This window comes from Delphinapterus leucas, chromosome 8, assembly GCF_059928025.1.
Source record: "Delphinapterus leucas isolate spDelLeu-1000000601 "Yukka" chromosome 8, BTC_Dleu_Yukka2, whole genome shotgun sequence".
NCBI lineage: Eukaryota > Metazoa > Chordata > Mammalia > Artiodactyla > Monodontidae > Delphinapterus > Delphinapterus leucas.
Genome location: NC_143136.1, coordinates 69,574,489 through 69,594,087, shown reverse-complemented (window position 1 = coordinate 69,594,087; position 19,599 = coordinate 69,574,489). Strand labels below are relative to the sequence as shown.

General features: G+C 41.8%; 1 protein-coding gene and 1 long non-coding RNA gene across 5 annotated transcripts in view; one reads left to right on the top strand and one right to left on the bottom strand.

Annotated features, from left to right (window-relative positions):
• The window catches only part of IFIH1 (interferon induced with helicase C domain 1), an 81,775-nt gene extending 80,872 nt beyond the window's left edge, over positions 1-903 (bottom strand). Inside the window, exon 1 of one of the 4 annotated variants that reach the window (XM_089916751.1) lies at positions 59-903. In XM_089916751.1, the coding sequence (XP_089772877.1) occupies positions 59-514 (456 nt within the window). In that variant the 5' untranslated portion in view covers positions 515-903. The remainder of the gene's footprint in view (positions 1-58) is intronic. The other 3 variants (XM_089916752.1, XM_089916753.1, XM_022569891.3) reach the window with 3 other exon arrangements.
• LOC111172802 (uncharacterized) lies at positions 201-7,189 on the top strand. Its single transcript, XR_002644031.3, has 3 exons — positions 201-1,586; positions 2,195-2,375; positions 3,585-7,189. It is a non-coding gene; the product is annotated as an uncharacterized LOC111172802 (long non-coding RNA).
• The last annotated feature ends 12,410 nt before the right edge of the window (positions 7,190-19,599 follow it).

Genomic DNA, 19,599 nt, shown 5'->3' with positions numbered 1-19,599 from the left:
CCGAGTTGCAATACCTGTATCTGCCTACAAGTCCAGCTCCATTTGAACTGACACCTACCCGATTTCTGTCTTCAACTGTCAACAGCTCTTCCATCACACATCTATCCAAGACATCTGTAACCAGAAGCTTGTCCACCAGTGTGGGCTGAAGGAGGTTCAGCAATTGGAGACACTCATCGTGAGCATTCTCAAAGGATGGAGAGGGCAAGTCGGTGAGCTCAGGGTTCACGTAGCGGGCGGCTAAGGGGTTGCCTGCTAGCCGGAGGGCATCCACAAACATCCTAGTCCAGCCGAGGGGCCAGACCCCCTTCTCCAAAGTGTTCAGAAGCAGATCAGCTGCCTGCATGTTCCCGGTGGTGGCGGCCGTCCTCTGAATCTGCTCTTTCACCTCTGCAGGTAGAAAGGTCAGGTAGTCCAGTACTGGCTCCACCTGGATGTACATTTTCACTCGGGCCCTGAAACACGAAATGAGATAGCAGAAATTCTTGTCTGCGGAATACCCATCCGACGACATCTTTCCTTCTCAGAGGCCGGAGAAGATTCTCCCCAGTAGACGGACAAGTTGCCGTTCTCAGCTCAGCGGATGAGATGTGTGGCCCGCTGCTTTGGAGCGGCAGGGTCTGCAGCGATGCTCCTGGCAACGACGGGGTTGCCTGCACGACGCCCAGGCGGGCGCGCGAGGGCGCGGTCGCACCTGGGCAGGCGGGCAGGTAGGCAGGACGCGGCGGCGGCGGGCGCTCGCAGGGGCCGGGGACCGGTGCGCCTCGTCTGCGCACTAGGGTGGAAGCTTCTGGGCCAGCTTTCCGCCAGGCAGTTATATAGTTTGCCTGATTACGGTTTCTGTTTCGATTCTCTTCTTCAGGACTTTCCACACGTAATCCGCCGGGCGGGGAGTGTCTGGTCTGGGAGGAGCCACCCTTTGGTCGGTTCCGGTATGCGCAGTCCTTCGGTCAAGGGCCCTGTGGGAAAAAGAAAAGGAAAGGGAATTCTTTCTTCCAGTGAGTAAGACGGCAGCGCTCCAGCAATGCCAGCGGGTATTTCGTCTACCTTGCAGGGTTTGGCCTTAAAATTCAGACTTCTTTCCCAGGGCCGTCTCGCATCACCCCTTGTCAGCTAAGATGTGGAGGGGGTGCAAGCGCGTGACTGGGGGCTTCCCAGCCCAGAGGGGAAGAGAAACTGCCACAGATCCTGATGTCAGCAGCAAGGTGTTAGCCTTGGCTGGTGAATACAGGCAGCCCCTGGCCGCGCCTGAGTGGTAAGATTACAGGGGACAGGCAGAGAGATGAAGCTAAGAAGACATCTTTTCAGAGATGTGTTAAGCCCAGAACCCCAGGATGAAGTGACCTCTGTACCCTTTCCAGAACAAACCTGCCCTTCTGTGGGTCCCCAAGAAGTAACTCTTTGGGAATTTGTGGGTGGGTATGCAAAAGAGCAAGTAATGATAAGCAATTAACTGTATCGCCTCATGCATAGATAGTAGTATTTATTTGGCTTTGACCAAGGCCTGGTGACAGATGCTGAAGGACTTGAACCACCAACTCAGCTTAGGAGGAAGCCAAGACTGAAGGTTTCCCATCTCCCAGTATGTAAGTTCCCCATATTCTTTAATATACAACTTTCCTTTAATAAAACAAAACAAAATCCCCAACAACTTATTTTTGATGTAGCTGCCATTCTTTTCTTGGATTCAATACAGCAAGTTTTGGCTGAAGCAGCTAGGAACTTAATTAGCAACTAATGTACCAACTTGTAGTAAACATCAACATTTGTCTATGTCATGAGGGAAGAGACACCCACACTGAGAAGTGGCAGCTTTGGTTCAGTACAGAAGCCACATAAATGTGAGTCCTTCACGTGGCTACTCATTCAGGTGTTCTGCAACCCTGGATGACTGTGGGTGGTAGTTTATCTGCTTCATAATGAGAACCTCATGGTCCAGAATTATATGGAGGAGGAAGGGGTCATTTAGGCTGTCAAAAAGATATATTTAGGAAAAGGAATCTGCTAGCAATGCACATTCAATGAAGTTTGGATAGGCCAGGGAAGCTTGGTGGAGTTTTGGACTGGATAAGTGAAACACAGAATCTTTGTATTTACCGGAGGCATAGAAAATACCCAATTGAGTACTTTATAGCTGTCGTCTTATATTATTTGCTAATTATATTATGTAGCTAAGCCTTTTTTCTTCCCCAAGGATTGTAAGCTGCTTGAAGATAGGACATATTTACACAGGACCAGTACAATACTCTACAAATAGTAGGCCCTTGCTGATTTTCCCCCTGAATGGGAATTTTATTTGCCTTGACCCGGCAGCTGGCTTAATGTCAAACACACAGTGAAAGTTGTTGAAGTGAAATAGAACCTTGGCCTTGCAGGTGAGCCTGATTTATGCTATTCTTTGCTGTCTCTTCATAAAATAGGACCATATCTTTATTTACTTTGGAGAGTTTATCTTGTAGGTAGAAGATAACCACATTAGACATTTCTACAGAAGTATTCAAATTATCAATTTTAGTTATGTGTCTACAAAGATATCTGTTAGGGCTATTAAAGTCCCGCTCACCCCCTCAGGTGCTGGCAGGTTTTATTCAGTATGTTAAAGCAAGAACAAACAAACAAACAAACCAAAAAACATTCTGTCCCCTGTTACTCATCCGTCTGTCCTTTAGTTTCAAACATTGGGGAATAAAAAGGGGTTGCTTATTAAATATGGGGAAATAATGACATCTTCTTAACACCACAGAATTGCTGTCCTGGTGAAAGAGGGTCAAAAGTGGAAGTTTAAATGTTTGGTATTTAGATTATACCATTCATTCATTCATTCAATCACTTTAAAAAATGTTATTAAGAACCTACTATGTGGGGCTTCCCTGGTGGCACTTAAGAATCCGCCTGCCAATGCAGGAGACATGGGTTCGAGCCCTGGTCCGGGAAGATCCCACATGCCGCGGAGCAACTAAGACCATGTGCCACAACTACTGAGCCTGTGTGCCACAACTAATGAAGCCTGCGCACCTCGAGCCCGTGCTCCACAGCAAGAGAAGCTACCGCAATGAGAAGCCCTCGCACTGCAACGAAGAGTAGCCCCTGCTCACCGCAACTAGAGAAAGCCCGCACACAGCAACGAAGACCCAAAGCAGCCAAAAAATAAATTAAGTAAATCTATTTTTTAAAAAAAAAGAACCTACTATGTGACCAGTGTTGCTCTAGGAGCAGTTTATAAAACTAAACAAAGTTCCTACTTTTATGGGTCTGACATTCTAATGGGAGTGGGAAGACAGAAAATAAATAATAACTAGAAAATATACAGTGTGCCAGGTGAGGATAAGTGCTATGAGGACTCTGGTAAGATCTAGCTAATAATGCACATTGCAGTTTCACTGGTTGATTTTCCATATAGATGCCCTCTCCTGACCCTCACCGTTAGCATCACATAATACCCATCAATAAAAATTATCAATACATATTTACTTTCAGGTAAGAGTCACTTTGCTGGATGAAGATTGAGTGATGAGGACTGATCCTGAGGGAAAATAGAAACCTCTTTATTTTTGGGAATCTACCATAGTCTTTTTTTTTTGCAGTACGCGGGCCTCTCACTGTTGTGGCCTCTCCTGTTGCGGAGCACAGGCACCAGACGCGTAGGCTCAGCGGCCATGGCTCACGGGCCCAGCCACTCCGCGGCATGTGGGATCCTCCTGGACCAGGGCACGAACCCGCGTCCCCTACATCAGCAGGTGGACTCTCAACCACTGCGCCACCAGGGAAGCTCTACCATAGTCTTGATAGAGCCACTGCTGGAGGAAAGAAGTTGAGGAAAAAGAAAGCCAGTCTCTCAAAATGTATCCTTTTTCTTCATCTATATTTTTGCACCATGGTTTAGTTTATTTTCTTTTTTGTTTTAATAAGGGTTTCCTCTGTCACATTTCTTAAGATAACTTTTATTAACATCCTCCTTATTGTTTCTAAACATAAGTTTCTGTTTCCTTTCTCCTTTGAGGTAGGAAGTCATACTGAGCTATATCTTTTCCTTTTTTCTAGAGCTGCCTTTTCTTTTTAAACCCAAAAGAAATATTTCAGTCTCCATCAGTTTTAAAAGTCACCTTTTAGCGTTTTGTTTTTTAAATTGTAGTTCAGGAAGGTGCTAGATAACAGATTCTTGCTGTTATCCAACTTACCATTTGAGTTTTCTACAGCTAAGAAGTAGTAAAAATCGTAACTGCCACTTCTTTGACAAACTAGAACTACAATTTAATGGCCACACATGGCAGTAATGCCTTTTCCAAAGAAAATGACAATAAATTTATTTTGATGAGGAAATGCTTCTAGAATTGTTGCTCTGCTTTTTTCACTTGTTTACTAAATTGTATCAATAAAGAACCTATTCTGTGTAATTTACAGTTAGATACCCTTTGACTAGCAGAATAGAGCTGTGATTAAGCTTAGAGACTGTGAGCTCAGGATATCAGGATTCACATCTCAGCACTGCCTCTTAATTGCTGTGTGATCTTAGGAAAATAACCTCAAATTTCTCAGTTGTAAAACGAGAATGATAATGATACCAGTACTATGTCATAAGGTTGTTGGAAGCACTTAGCACTAGTCCTGGCATGTTATACATGCCCTATACATGACTGCCAGCATTTTTATACAAACGATGAGTAAAAGATGTTGCTAACCCTCAACAAATGTACAGGTGATAGAGGAAATAACTTAGTTATACACATAAACATTTATAATAACTAGCCATCTAACTGATACTTACACAGGATCCCTTTTTGCAAGAAACAAAAGCTGATAGGCTGATTTAGCAGAAAAGTTTATTGAAAGGATACCGTTTATATGTCAATGCTACTCTCTCACTTCGTCCCAGCTTACCCTTCCCCCTCCCCGTGTCCTCAGGTCCATTCTCAAATAGGTAGCTAGTGGGAAGCAGCCGCATAGTGCACGGAGATCAGCTGGGTGCTTTGTGACCACCTAGAGGGATGGGATAGGGAGGGTGGCAGGGAGGCACAAGAGGGAGGGGATATGGGGATATATGTATATGTATAACTGATTCACTTTGCTGCACAGCAGAAACTAACACAACATTGTAAAGCAAGTATATGCCAATAAAGATGTTAAAAAAAAGGATATTGTTTATATTTCAAAAACATAAATAGTTCCAAAGTAGAAAAAAATTCTAAGTTTACTAGATCATGATACCCATTTCTTAATTACTTCCAAAATTTCAGTTATAAACTTTTGGTTTTAAATGTGCACATGTGAAGCCCTGATCCCTTACTTTTAAGTTTGTATTGTTTATATTGTTTGTATTTTAGGATATGTCATTATATTTGTACATGTAAAGATTTTCTAAATATATATATATATATTTATATATATATATTTGTACATGTAAAGATTTTATAAATATATATATTTATTGGGGTTCGTGTTCAAATATTTTAGCTGATAGGAATCAAGAACAAAGTACTTGGGGCTTCCCTGGTGGCACAGTGGTTGAGAATCTGCCTGCCAATGCAGGGGATACGGGTTCGAGCCCTGGTCTGGGAAGATCCCACATGCCGCGGAGCAACTGGGCCCGTGAGCCACAACTACTGAGCCTGCGTGCGCGTCTGGAGCCTGTGCTCCGCAACAAGAGAAGCCGCGATAGTGAGAGGGCTGCGCCCCGCGATGAAGAGTGGCCCCCGCTTGCCACAACTAGAGAAAGCCCTCGCACAGAAACAAAGACCCAACGCAGCAAAAAAAATAAATACATTTATAAAAAATAAAAGAACAAAGTACTTGGAGACTACAGCTCTAGAGAGCTTCCCAAGGGCTAGAGGTTTTGTTAAATTTGAAGAGCAGTATTAATAAGAATGAAGGGGGAAGGTGTGGAGGTGAAAGGAGAGAAAGCTCCGGGAGGAAAAGAAATTCAACGTTTAGATCGTAGAAGTAGAATATTCCAAGTTGCTAGCGTTATTATTGCTTTGTGACAAATGTTGGTATATTAAGTTAATACACGGAACTTGAATATATTTCATAGCCTATTGCCAGACATGCTGCCCAGCAGATTTGTTCCAGAATTGGACCCTTTTTAAAAAATTAATTTTTATTGAAAAAATAGTTTATATTCACTGTAGAAATTTCAGGGGGAAAATCACATCATATTGAAGAAGATTATATGAATTACTTATAATCCTATCACCCAGAGATAGGCATTATTAATATTTCAAATGCATTTCCTACCAATATTTAATTGCACAAATAAATGTGTAAATGCATGTGTGTGCACATACCTATACACACTCAACATCTGTTCATCGGAGAGTGAGCTGAGGTGACCTCAACTGTGAGGAAGAGATCTCCAAGGAAGAGATCTCCATAGGTAGATTTATTGACATTCCAAGGGGAGAAAGAATCTGTGAGAGATTCCCTGCAGCAGGGGTGGCCAGGATATAATAAGTTCATTCCTGAGTTGCCTTTGCTGTACTGACTCTTCTTAGTCCCAGGTCTTCCATGAAAGGCTGCCACATGTAATAGGTTTGTGTTGTGGTGCTTTGGTTAATAAAGGAGAGGCAGTGGCCCCATGTGGTGGAGCAGAGCTACACAGAGAGAAAAGTGTATCTGTAGAAAGTGAGACAGGGAGCATGGATTGAGAATTCCATCCAAGAGAGACAATGAGAGCATAAGCCCTCTAGGGATTGTCAGACATCTTAGGAACTGTGCCAGACTTACCATGCTCTACAGGATACGAAGGGCCATCTCAGTAGGCATACTTTCAGCTTCAAGGTAAAGACGATGCCTGAGTAGGTGTGGCCCAGCAACAGGAATTGATTTTTCTCACATAACAAGAAGAGCCAATGATTCATTGAGGTCAGAACTCTGGGATGTATCCTGTAATTTTCTTGGCTTTTCTCTCATGGTTGTAAAATGGCTACTACAGCTCTGAACATCATTTCTTCCTACAACTCCAGTTAAAAGTAGGTTGTAGCAGCATGGAACATAGAGTTTCTCCCACTTGCCTTCTCCACAGTGAAGGAAAACAAAAGTGTCCCTGGAGTCTCACAGCAGAATTTTTTTTATATGTCTCATTGGCTAGAACTGGGCTGTGACACCGCCCCTAAAATGAAGTGATACCTGCTCAAAATACTAAAAAATTCTGATTTCTAATAGTAAGACACTGTTTGTCACAGGAGCTCAAGCCATTTTATTTGACCATTAAAATACAAAAATAACCCAGAGAAGGCTAGAAAAATTTGTTTTTTAGATGCTTTCCTTACCTGAGCACACACATTGCCCTTGAAGAGCATCCCCAATAGGAAGTACCAAAGCAGCCATTCAATTCTTTGTTGTGGTGGCAAAGTGAGCTAGAAAGTTGTTCTCAAGCCTAGTTGTATATTTGACTCACAGGGAGACATATATACAATTATTTATTGCATCAGAATCTCCACGATTGGAACTTTATTGTCAATTATTTCTCCTTTCAATTCCACCTGTGATTCCACTCTCCAGCCAGAGTTGAGAGCTAGAGATGAGGACCTCTGCTAGCCTAGGGCCAACAGAGAGTACAGTGGAGTCTCGTTACTCGTTATAAACTCACCCTGAATTAGCAAATATGGAACGACTTCTCCTGGGGAAGTATTAGGTTCCTGAGAGCCTAATTCACAACATTTTTAAAACCAATCAATGCATAACCTTGCTTTGCGTGTGTTCCTATTTAAAGACCCCTTATTTAATATATCTCGTTAATTCACTGACATTATACTCAGGGTCAACAACACTGTAACTCACACCTGAATGAAGCTTATCTAACACATATTTCTCTTTGAGGCACATCACAGCCTTCCAGTGCTTGGATACACTAGATAACACTTCAGGACTATGCTTGGTGCCATTTAAAACAGTGAAATCACCAACAAAAAGCACAAAAATATAAAAAATTAGCACTAAACATATGATGAAAAGGACACTGGTTTGCAAGATGAAAACTGAAACAAGTAGTAGAGCATCCCCTTGTTCAACCTCAGCTAGGAAAATTAAATTTTATAATATTTAAAAATATTTAAAATAAAATATTTCCTGATATACACCTAAGAGAATTTAATTTTTCTCCTCTGAATTCCTAATTAGAATGTGTGTATCCGTGTGTTGCATTTGTGTGTCTATATGCATATTTGTGTTGAGGGTATAAAGATTCAACAGCTCTAGGGGAGCTTGCATGGTCCTTCCCACCCCTCAGAAGTGGTACACAATTTTAGAACTTAATTGGCACAGAGGGTTTCATTTCATTGAGTCTTTCTCCCTCAAATGCAATTAAAAACCTCAAGAGGGACGTATCGTACTATGTGGGAGATTTTTAAAATTTTAATGATAGCGTGGTCCAAATTATTTTGTTACTACAAATGATCTCTTTTAAAATACTTTAAGATGAAGAATTTATGATTTTAACAGATGGATGACTGTAAATAAGCTGCAAGCTTGGACTGTAAGTGATGTTTTACATGTCAGAAATATTTTGTTTTTCAGGAATAGACTGCTTATGTGCACATAAATGTGCTGTGTGTTGTTAATTAGGGATTAAGAATAACAGTAACATACAGTATTAGTAGAACATCACAATGAACTGTAGAGAAAACCTGAGCTTCCTCACAAAATGAATTCTAAAAGCTGGCCCAGAATCTCAGGTGAGGCCAAGCACTGCCTGTGGCTTAGTAAGTTCCCTGGACCCTAGATGACCCAGCAGACCCAGAGCAGCACAGGCCAAGTCCTAGACATTCAGGTGTATGCACGCCCTTCCCAGAAAGGCACTTGCCTTGATTCCTTCCTTCCTTAGGCTCCTCTGTAGAGCTGCTGGCTGCTGATGGTGTTGCCTCTGCCGCCACCTTGTGGGGTTTTAACTATCAAATCTTAATTGTGTCAGCACTGGTTTGGCTGGTCTCAAGTAAATAAAACTGTAACTAGGTACAATTATAGATTTTTTTTTTTGCCAGATAACAGAAAAGGGATATAATCTACATTTCCCAATGGGAAGATAATTTAGTATAAAGTATTATATCTTATAAAAACAGAGAACAGAAAGAGGACTAATTTATCTGCTAGTAGGGAATTCCCCCATTTTGCAAAGGTGCACTGAGATTCATAGAAGTTGTATTATTCTGCCCAACGTCACACAGCCAATAGATGAACTTGGAGTCAATTATCAATCTCTAAAATATTTATTGCACAGTTCCTTCAAGAGTTAAAATAGACAACAATGACTAGAACCAATTGTTTTAAAATGCAGGTTTTATTGTTATTCCAGTATGATGAGGACAACAGATCAGGAGGCGATTGCCATTGAAAAAACAGTTTGTTAGGGGCGTCCCTGGTGGCGCAGTGGTTGAGAGTCCGCCTGCCGATGCAGGGGACACGGGTTCGTGCCCCGGTCCGGGAAGATCCCACATGCCACAGAGCGACTGGGCCCGTGAGCCATGACCGCTGAGCCTGCGCGTCCGGAGCGAGAGGCCACAACAGTGAGAGGCCCGCATACCGCAAAACAAAACAAAACAAAAAAACAGTTTGTTACAGTTTCCAAGAGGAGGGGGCACACCAGACCATGCAGGACCACATAGGGAAGCACCAGGGTCAGTCAGGAGGTAGAAGGAGTAAGGGGAAAGCCTGGGGTGGGAGCCTTTATTTTGGTTTCCATGGGAATGACCAGGCAAGGCAGGGTAAGCAGGGTTAGAATTGGCTGGTTTGAATAATTTTAGCAGGCTCTGGGGCAGAGAAGCTGTTTCTTCTAGGTGCTTGGTATTTGGCCCCAGGAAGATTAATGCAGAGGACATTGCCTCTTGACAAGTAAGAGCCAGAGAGAGGAGATAGTTCAGAGTTTGGGCTCTGGACTGGCTGGTTTGCGATGAAAGGCACACTCCCTGTTCAGTCTTTTGCTACCTCTAAGAAGTGGTTATTCCTGGGAGGGACAGTCAGTGAGGACCCAGATCCCAGAACATTAAAAATACAGAAAATAAGAAAATGTAGTTAGTGTACCAATTAACATATTCTCTTGAAGTCAGAGAGTGTGTCTGAATGACTGAAATCAGTAAATAAAGGGAAATTGTGCTGTTATAGGTATTAATTTATTATCTGCACGATATGGTTAGCTGATAGTTTTCTACATGAATGTTTCTCAGATATCAATCAGGAGGAAATATCAAAATTGATCTAAATATCAACTATTTTTTTCATTCTTGAATAACTATCATAGGGTCTTAAGCTTGAAGATACATGTTTGCTTAGTTAATACTTTAAGGTGGAGACTATAATCATTTAATTTTTCCAATTTATACTGAAAAACCTCTATTTTAGGCACGTGCATTTTCCAATAGAAATCAGTTCTGCTTCCTTCCAAACAGTTTTTTACTTTATGTGTACATGTATTTAAAATACTATACAGAAAGACATTTTGCACAGGAATTTTAATTTTTAAAAATATTTGATCTTTCTTACTCATATACCTAGATATTTGCTATGTCCTCACTCACACCTTTTTGGTACTTTCTCTTGATTTAATTACGTTTTCTGATATCACTAACTTCCATTTTGAAAATTTATGAGCAAACTGCGGCCTAAAGATTCTGTTGCTAGGTTACATCCTCCTTTCTCCTCCCTGCACCACCCCACCTCCTCTTCTGGGCTGGTTGCCACAGTGCTTCTTGTAATGGGTGGCTCAAGTCTGTACTGGAATCATGGTGGCTGAATAAAAACCTGGATTCTCTTTCATTCTCCCTCTCTCATCTCCATAGCCTAGTTGCTCAATCAAGCATTTGGATTTAATTAAAGAGAGATTCACCATTTGATATAATTATTCTATAAATACTAACTTTAGGCAACTTATCTGGATTTTTGCCTTACAGAAAAATTATGTAAGTTGAGTCTCTAACTGAAGAATCATTAAACTTTGGCAGGATTATAAATGTAAGTTACGGATTTATTTTTGTTCACTGTGTTTGATCTTTTCCGCTTGCCTCTAACGATCCATGCTCCACTCTCCTCTACATTGAACTGTTCCCTGGGAGGCTGACCTTTATGAATTGTGTCCTTGAATGCTCTTTTTTCTGATTGGGATCAGCCAGTGGAAGCATTGAAAGGAAATCGGAGGCAGGGAAGAGAGTGAGGCTGTGGTATTTGCTCCTCAGTTCCCTTCCATCCAGTTCATTGTGCATCCCTCTACTGAAGGTCACGTCAGGTGGCCCACTCCACACAGCTACTACCTCCAGGTTTCGGTGGCTGCTTCCTTGCCTTGCCCCCTCAGTCTAAGGGTGGTAACAGATTCTCACTGTTGCTTGCACTGAGATGCTATATCATCACTCTTTTTTTTTTTTTTTTTTGCGGTATGCGGGCCTCTCACCATTTTGGCCTCTCCCGTTGCGGAGCACAGGCTCCGGACGCGCAGGCTCAGCGGCCATGGCTCACGGGCCCAGCCGCTCCGCGGCATGTGGGATCCTCCCGGACCGGGGCACGAACCCATGTCCCCTGCATCGGCAGACGGACTCTCAACCACTGCACCACCAGGGAAGCCCTTTTCATGTGTTTTTGGCAATCTGTATATCTTCTTTGGAGAAATGTCTATTTAGGTCTTCTGCCCATTTTTGCAGTGGGATGTTTGTTTTTTTGATACTGAGCTGCAAAGAGCTGCTTGTATAGTTTGGAGATTAACCCTTTGTCAATTGCTTCATTTGCAAATATTTTCTCCCATTCTGAGGGTTGTCTTTTCATCTTGTTTATAGTTTCCTTTGTTGTGCGAAAGCTTTTAAGTTTCATTAGGTCCCATTTGTTTATTTTTATTTCCATTTCTCTAGGAGGTGGGTCAAAAAGGATCTTGCTGTGATTTATGTCATAGAGTGCTCTGCCTATGTTTTCTTCTAAGAGTTTTATAGTGTATGGCCTTACATTTAGGTCTTTAATCCTTTTTTTTTTTTTTTGCAGTACGTGGGCCTCTCACTGTTGTGGCCTCTCCCGTTGCAGAGAACAGGTTCTGGAGGCGCAGGCTCAGCGGCCATGGCTCACGGGCCCAGCTGCTCCATGGCATGTGGGATCCTCCCGGACCGGGACATGAACCCGTGTCCCCTGCATCAGCAGGCGGACTCTCAACCACTGCGCCACCAGGGAAGCCCCTTTAATCCATTTTGAGTTTATTTTTGTTTGTGGTGTTAGGAAGTGTTCTAATTGCATTATTTTACATGTAGCTGTCCAGTTTTCCCAGCACCACTTATTGAAGAGGCTGTCCTTTCTCCACTGTACATTCCTGCCTCCTTTATCAAAGATAAGATGACCATATGTGCGTGGGTTTATCTCTGGGCTTTCTATCCTGATCCATTGGTCTATACTTCTGATTTTGTGCCAGTACCATACTGTCTTGATTACTGTAGCTTTGTACTATAGTCTGAAGTCTGGGAGCCTGATTCCTCCAGCTCCATTTTTCTTTCTCAAGGCTGTTTTGGCTATTCAGGGTCTTTTGTGTTTCCATACACATTGTAAAATTTTTTGTTCTGATTCTGTGAAAAATGCCATTTGTGGTTTGATAAGTATTGCATTGAATCTGTAGATGCTTTGGGGTAGTATAATCATTTTCACAATGTTGATTCTTCCAATCCAAGAACATAGTATTTCTCTCCATCTGTTTGTATCATCTTTAATTTCTTTCAACAGTGTCTTGTAGTTTCCTGCATACAGGTCTTTTGTATCCTTAGGTAGGTTTATTCCTAGGTATTTTATTCTTTTTGTTGCAGTGGTAAATGGGAGTGTTTCCTTAATTTCTCTTTCAGGTTTTTCATCATTAGTGTATAGGAATGCAAGAGATTTCTGTGCATTAATTTTGTATCCTGCTACTTTACCAAATTCATTGATTAGCTCTAGTATTTTCTGGTAGCATCTTTAGGATTCTCTATGTATAGTATCATGTCATCTGCAAACAGTGACAGTTTTACTTCTTTTCCGATTTGGATTCCTTTTATTTCTTTTTCATCTCTGATTGCTGTGAATAAAACTTCCAAAACTATGTTGAATAATAGTGGTGAGAGTGGGCAACCTTGTCTTTTTCCTGATCTTAGAGGAAATGCTTTCAGTTTTTCACCACTGAGAATGATGCTGGCTGTGGGTTTGTCATATATGGACTTTATTATGTTGGGGTAAGTTCCCTCTATGCCTACTTTCTGGAGAGTTTTTAATCATAAATGGGTGTTGAATTTTCTCAAAAGCTTTTTCTGCATCTATTGAGATTATCATATGGTTTTTATCCTTCAATTTGTTAATATGGTGTATCACATTGATTGATTTGCATATATTGAAGAATTCTTGCATTCCTGGGGTAAACCCCACTTGATCATGGTGTATAATCCTTTTAATGTGCTATCAGATTCTGTTTGCTAGTATTTTGTTGAGGATTTTTGCATCTATGTTCATCAGAGATATTGGCCTATAGCTTTCTTTTTTTGTGGCATCTTTGTCTGGTTTTGGTATTAGGGTGATGGTGGCCTCGTAGAATGAGTTTGGGAGTGTTCCTCCCTCTGCTATACTTTGGAAGAGTTTGAGAAGGATAGGTGTTAGCTCTTCTCTAAATGTTTGATAGAGTTCGCCTGTGAAGCCATCTGGCACTGGGCTTTTATTTGTTGGAAGATTTTTAATCACAGTTTCAATTTCAGTGCTTGTGATTGGTCTGTTCATATTTTCTATTTCTTCCTGGTTCAGTCTCAGAAGGTTGTGATTTTCTAAGAATTTGTCCATTTCTTCCAGGTTGTCCATTTTATTGGCATATAGTTGCTTGTAGTAATCTCTTATGATCCTTTGTATATCTGCAGTGTCAGTTTTTACTTCTCCTTTTTCATTTCTAATTCTTTTGATTTGAGTCATCTCCCTTTTTTTCTTGATGAGTCTGGCTAATGGTTTATCAATTTTGTTTATCTTCTCAAAGAACCAGCTTTTAGGTTTATTGATCTTTGCTATTGTTTCCTCACTTCTTTTTCATTTATTTCTGATCTTATCTTTATGATTTCTTTCCTTCTGCTAACTTTGCAGGGTTTTTTTGTTCTTCTTTCTCTAATTGCTTTAGGTGTAAGGTTAGGTTGTTTATTTGAGATGTTTCTTGAGGTAGGATTGTATTGCTATAAACTTTCCTTTTAGAAGTGCTTTTGCTGCATCCCATAAGTTTTGAGTCATCGTGTTTTCATTGTCATTTGTTTCTAGGTATTTTTTTATTTCCTCTTTGATTTCTTCAGTGATCTCTTGGTTATTTAGTAGCATATTGTTTAGCCTTCATATGTTTGTATTTTTTAGTTTTTTTCCCTGTAATTGATGTCTAGTCTCATAGTGTTGTGGTCAGAAAAGATACTTTATATGATTTCAATTTTCTTAAATTTACCAAAGCTTGATTTGTGACCCAAGATATAGCCTATCCTGAAGAATGTTCCATGAGCACTTGAGAAGAAAGTGTATTCTGTTGTTTTTGGGTGAAAATGTCCTATAAATATCAATTCAGTCCATCTTGTTTAATGTGTCATTTAAAGCTTATTTAAAGCTTGTTTCCTTATTTATTTTCATTTTGGATGATCTGTCCCTTGGTGAAAGTGGGGTGTTAAAGTCCCCTACTATGATTGTGTTACTGTTGATTTCTCCTTTTATGGCTGTTAGCATTTGCCTTATGTATTGAGGTGCTCCTATGTTGGGTGCATAAATATTTACAATTGTTATATCTTCTTGGATTGATCCCTTGATCATTATGTAGTGTCCTTCTTTGTCTCTTATAACAGTCTTTATCTTAAAATCTATTTTGTCTGATACGAGAATTGCTACTCCAGCTTTCTTCTGATTTCCATTTGCATGGAATATCCTTTTCCAACCCCTCATTTTCAGTCTGTATTTGTCCCTAGGTCTGACGTGGGTCTCTGGTAGACAGCATATGTACCAGTCTTGTTTTTGTATCCATTCAGCCAGTCTATGTCTTTTGGTTGGAGCATTTAATCCATTTACATTTAAGGTAATTATCGATATGTATGTTCCTATTACCATGTTCTTAATTGGTTTGTGTTTGTGTTTGTAGGTGTTTTCCTTGTCTTGTGTTTCCTGCCTAGAGAAGATCCCTTAGCATTTGTTTTAAAGCTGGTTTGGTGGTGCTGAATTCTCTTAACTTTTGCTTATCTGTAAACGTTTTAATTTCTCCATCGAATCTGAATGAGATCCTTGCTAGGTAGAGTAATCTTGGGTGTAGGTTTTTCCATTTCATCACTTTAAATATGTCCTTTCATGTCCTTCCGGCTTGCAGAGTTTCTGCTGAAAAATCAGTTGTTAACCTTATGGGGATTCCCTTGTATGTTATTTGTTGCTTTTTCCTTGCTGCTTTTAATATTTTTTCTTTGTATTCAATTTTTGATAGCTTGATTAATACGTGTCTAAGCGTGTTTGACTTTGGGTTTATTCTGTATGGTACTCTCCGTGCTTCCTGGACTTGTTCACTATTTTACTTCCCATATTAGGGAAGTTTTTTGACTATAATGTTTTCAAATATTTTCTCAGACCCTTTCCTTTTTTCTTCTCCTTCTGGGACCCCTATAATTTGATTGTTGCTGCATTTAATGTTTTCCCAGAGGTCTCTGAGACTGTCCTCAGTGCTTTTCATTCTTTATTCTGCTCTGCAGTAGTTATTTCCACTATTTTATCTTCCAGGCCACTTATCCGTTCTTCTACCTCAGTTATTCTGCTATTGATTCCTTCTCGAGTATTTTTAATTTCAGCAATTCTGTTGTTCATAACTGCTTGTGTGCTCTTTAGTTCTTCTAGATCCTTGTTAAATGTTTCTTGTATTTTCTCCATTCTGTTTCCAATATTTTGGATTTGATAGTAAAATGATTTACTATCATTTCTCTGAATTCTTTTTCAGGTAGGTTGCCTATCTCATCTACATTTATTTGATCTTGTAAGCTTTTACCTTGCTCCATCATCTGTAACATTTTTTTTTGTCTTTTTTTATTTTTTATGGGTGGTGCTGTACTCCTGTCTTATTGGTTGTTTGACCTGAGATGTCCAGCACTGGAATTTGCAGGCAGTTGGATAGAGCTGGGTCTTGGTGCTGAGATGAGGACCTCTTGGAGGGCTCACTCTGATTGATATTCCCTGGGGTCTGAGGTTCTCTGTTAGTCCAGCGGTTTGGACTTGGAGCTCCCAGCACAGGAGCTTGGGCCCGACCTCCGGCCTGGGAACCAAGATCCCACAAGCTTCATGGCACAGTGAAAAAAAAAAAAAAAAAAGGAAGAAAGAAAGAAAGAAAAAAAGGAGTAGTACAATATCAAAGAATAAAAAACAAAATAAAATTAGAAAGATAAAAAATATATTAGGAAAAATAAAAGCATAATTGAAACGACTGCCACAAGGAAAAAGGTTGGGGGGGGAACGGGGCAACAAGCCAAAAGGAGAGATCACTAACAAAATATAAAGAATAAAATAAAATTAGAAAAATAAAAGATTTATTAGGAAAAATAAGAATATAAAAGAATCAACAACAATGAATCAACAAGGTAAAACAGAGCCCCAATCTAAAAGAGGAAAAAGTAAAGGAAAAAAAAAATAAAGAAAAAGCCTTGGCAATGGGTGCGGAGTTTAGCCGGGGGTAGGGGTTTGGGGGTGGGGGTGGGGTGGGGTGGAACTCAGGCAGGGGTGGGGTTTAGGCTGGGGTGGGACCTTTGCGGGTGGGGAGTTGACGTTTGAGAGTGGGGCAGGGCCTCTGCTAGGACCTGCTGCAGAAGGTAGAGGCAGCACATTGAAATGAGGGCCTCTAGAGGGTGGAGTTCTGGAGTTTGCAGGTAGGGCCCTGAGTGAGGGTGTGTGGGTGGGATGTAAGCCCAGCTCATTGGAGGGGGTCTCCGAGTGTAGAGGTGGGGCCCTGGGTGGGGGTGTAGGGGCGGGGCTTGGGTTCTGCACAGCAGGAGGGAGGCTCCGAGGGCAGAGGATTAGGCCCGGGAGCCCAACAGGCTTCCCCATGCCTGAGTGGACAGGGAAAGCACTGGCCCCGTTCCCTTCTGTTCCTTACGACCTGCCGTACCGTCTCCCCCAGTGTCTCCCCCGTCGCTGCTGGACCCCTAACCGTGGGTGAGTCCCACTGGGTGTAGGAACTCCTCCCCTCCCCCAGCTTCCCCTCAGGGGTCCCGGAGGTCCGACCTTTACTTTTGCTCCCCCTTCCCTCCCTCAGGACCTGCACAGCTGGAGGGAGCCTAGGTGGGCAGAGGATCAGGCCCCGGATCTCAACAGGTTCCTGGGGGTCCGAGTGGACAGGGGAAAGCTCGCCACGCTCCCTTTTGATCCTCTGCCCTCCCAGTGGTTCCCCAATTTCCCCCTTCGGGCGTGGGATCCCTTCCCCTCCCCCAGCCGCCCCTCAGGGGCGCCTGTCCCGTCCCGCCTCCACTTCTCCTCCCCCTTCACTCCCCCCATGCCCCACGTCCTACCCGGTCGCTGGGGGTTCCTCCCATCCCCTTAGGTGTCCGTGGTCCCTCACCGGTGCCTGGTAGGTGCCCTAGTTGTGAGGAGACGTGAATTCCACATCCTCCTAATATGCCATCTTGATTCCGCCCCTAAAATTGTTTTTTATACATTACATTTTCATAAGATGATATTGTTCATACAGTGCTCACTGAATCATGGAGCAAATTTTCATTACTATTACCGTTGGGCTGCACTACGCAGCCCTGCAAGCCCTGTACTTAACCAGTTTCAAGACGGAAGAAAGGGCCCGGAGTCAGCAACAGAGACATCAGTGGTTTATTGGATGGGGGAGCTTAGACATCTGAAGCAAGGTCCTGGAGCGACACCCCTCCATGTGTGGGGGACAGTGGGAGGACATGGGGCAGTCTTTGCTCCGGGGACAGTGGGTTACCAATTATAGGGGGAATTGACATCAGGTTGGCTCATTGGTTACCAGGAAAACCAGCAGAGGAGCACGCCTCTCACTGCCCCTTTGATAAGCTATCACTGTGGCCAAAGTAACAGCGATTAGCTAAGGCCTGGGGCAAGTATGTGGGGAGGTTAGTCAGGTGAGTAGGGTGTAGGTGAAGCAGGCCTGGTCAAGCAGGGGATGTACAGAGACCAAGAGAACAGCCATCTTGGGTGGCCTGATCATACAGTTACTTTAAAAAAATACTCTTTATTGACTTATTGTAAGTTCCTATACTAGAAAATTTATAATATGAAATACTAGGTTTAGAGACAGAGATACAGCAGACTATAGTGTAGAAAATCCTTTCTGTATCTCACATGATAGTGTATGGGAGGTAAAATCAATTTCCCTTTACCCTTCTGAGTTCTTGGGTGAGATCTCTACGACAAAAAACAGATGAACAAGAGAAAAAAAAGCCCAGAGGTTTATTAACACGAATCCTCATGTATGCATAGGAGATACCCAGAGAAAAATGAATAATTCTCAGAGGTGTCTTAGAACTTCAGCTTAAATACCATCTTCAGCTAAAGAGAAAAGAAAGGTGTGGGGAAACTAGCTACGGGGAGGTTACCAGGAAAAGAAAGATAAACAAACATAAGATTTGTTATGCAGATTTAAGTCCCTGCCTTCTTTATTGATAAGGGACTAAACTTGTCTCAGAGTATTCATTTCTGTCCTTGGTAGAGAGGGGAAGAGGGACCCTTTGGTCCTGTTGTTAGGCAATTGGCGAGTAGAGAGCTTTTCTTGTATCTGTTTCTTCTCAGTTGCCTTCAGTTTAAAATAATCCTTATGCCAAAGTGGCATATTTTGGGGTGGCATATTCTGCTACCTTTCAGTAGGAACTTCCCTGCGTAGTTCTTTCTCTAAGAAAGAGACACATTGCCTAGAACTTCAAAGGATCAGATATTTTATCCTACTTGCAAGCTAACAAGTAGCCTGCCACAATTTCATAGAAGTTGACAGAAGGCATGAGATTCCTCTGTCAGAGACAAAGAACTTTGTTACTTACAGCACAGGCAGCATGAGCTTCAGGTTCTCATGCATTCCTTTTGCTCCCAAGTTCCACTGAGTGAAATGGAGCTCCTAGGTGGGTGATGCAGAAGCAGTGGGTTTGAATCAGCATGAAGGAACTCTAAGCTTAGGAAAGTCCTGCTAGCAAACCTAAGCAAACTTTGCCCTGGAAGGAGAAATTAGCTTTGCTATCTTGCAGCAAATCTTCTCTCTGCCCTTGAGGAAAATACAATCCCTATCTTGAAACCACATGTGTAGAAATGCAAGGAACCCATGGAGTTTTGAAAAAAATGTAATGCATCGGTAAGGCTAGTATGATGAAAAGAAGAGGCACAAAAATTCTGACCAGAGATTTAGACTAAGATTGTAAATGTAAAACACTTGATCCTCTCTGAGTATTTCTTTGAATACGCAGTTAATCAATTAGAATAAAACTTCGCAATGATTTGTTTTGCTTTGTAATGCTTTATCACTTGATGCTTTAATGAGTCAAATGTTCTTTCCTCTTATCAAATAGGTTTTACCATCCCCCTTTATTTATTTATGCCAATAATTTAACCTCACTGGCTAAAGTATTTCTTATTGTGTTAGGGGAACCAATGCACATTTTGTCAAGAGTGGCTTGTACCTTAGCAATCTTCCTTTCT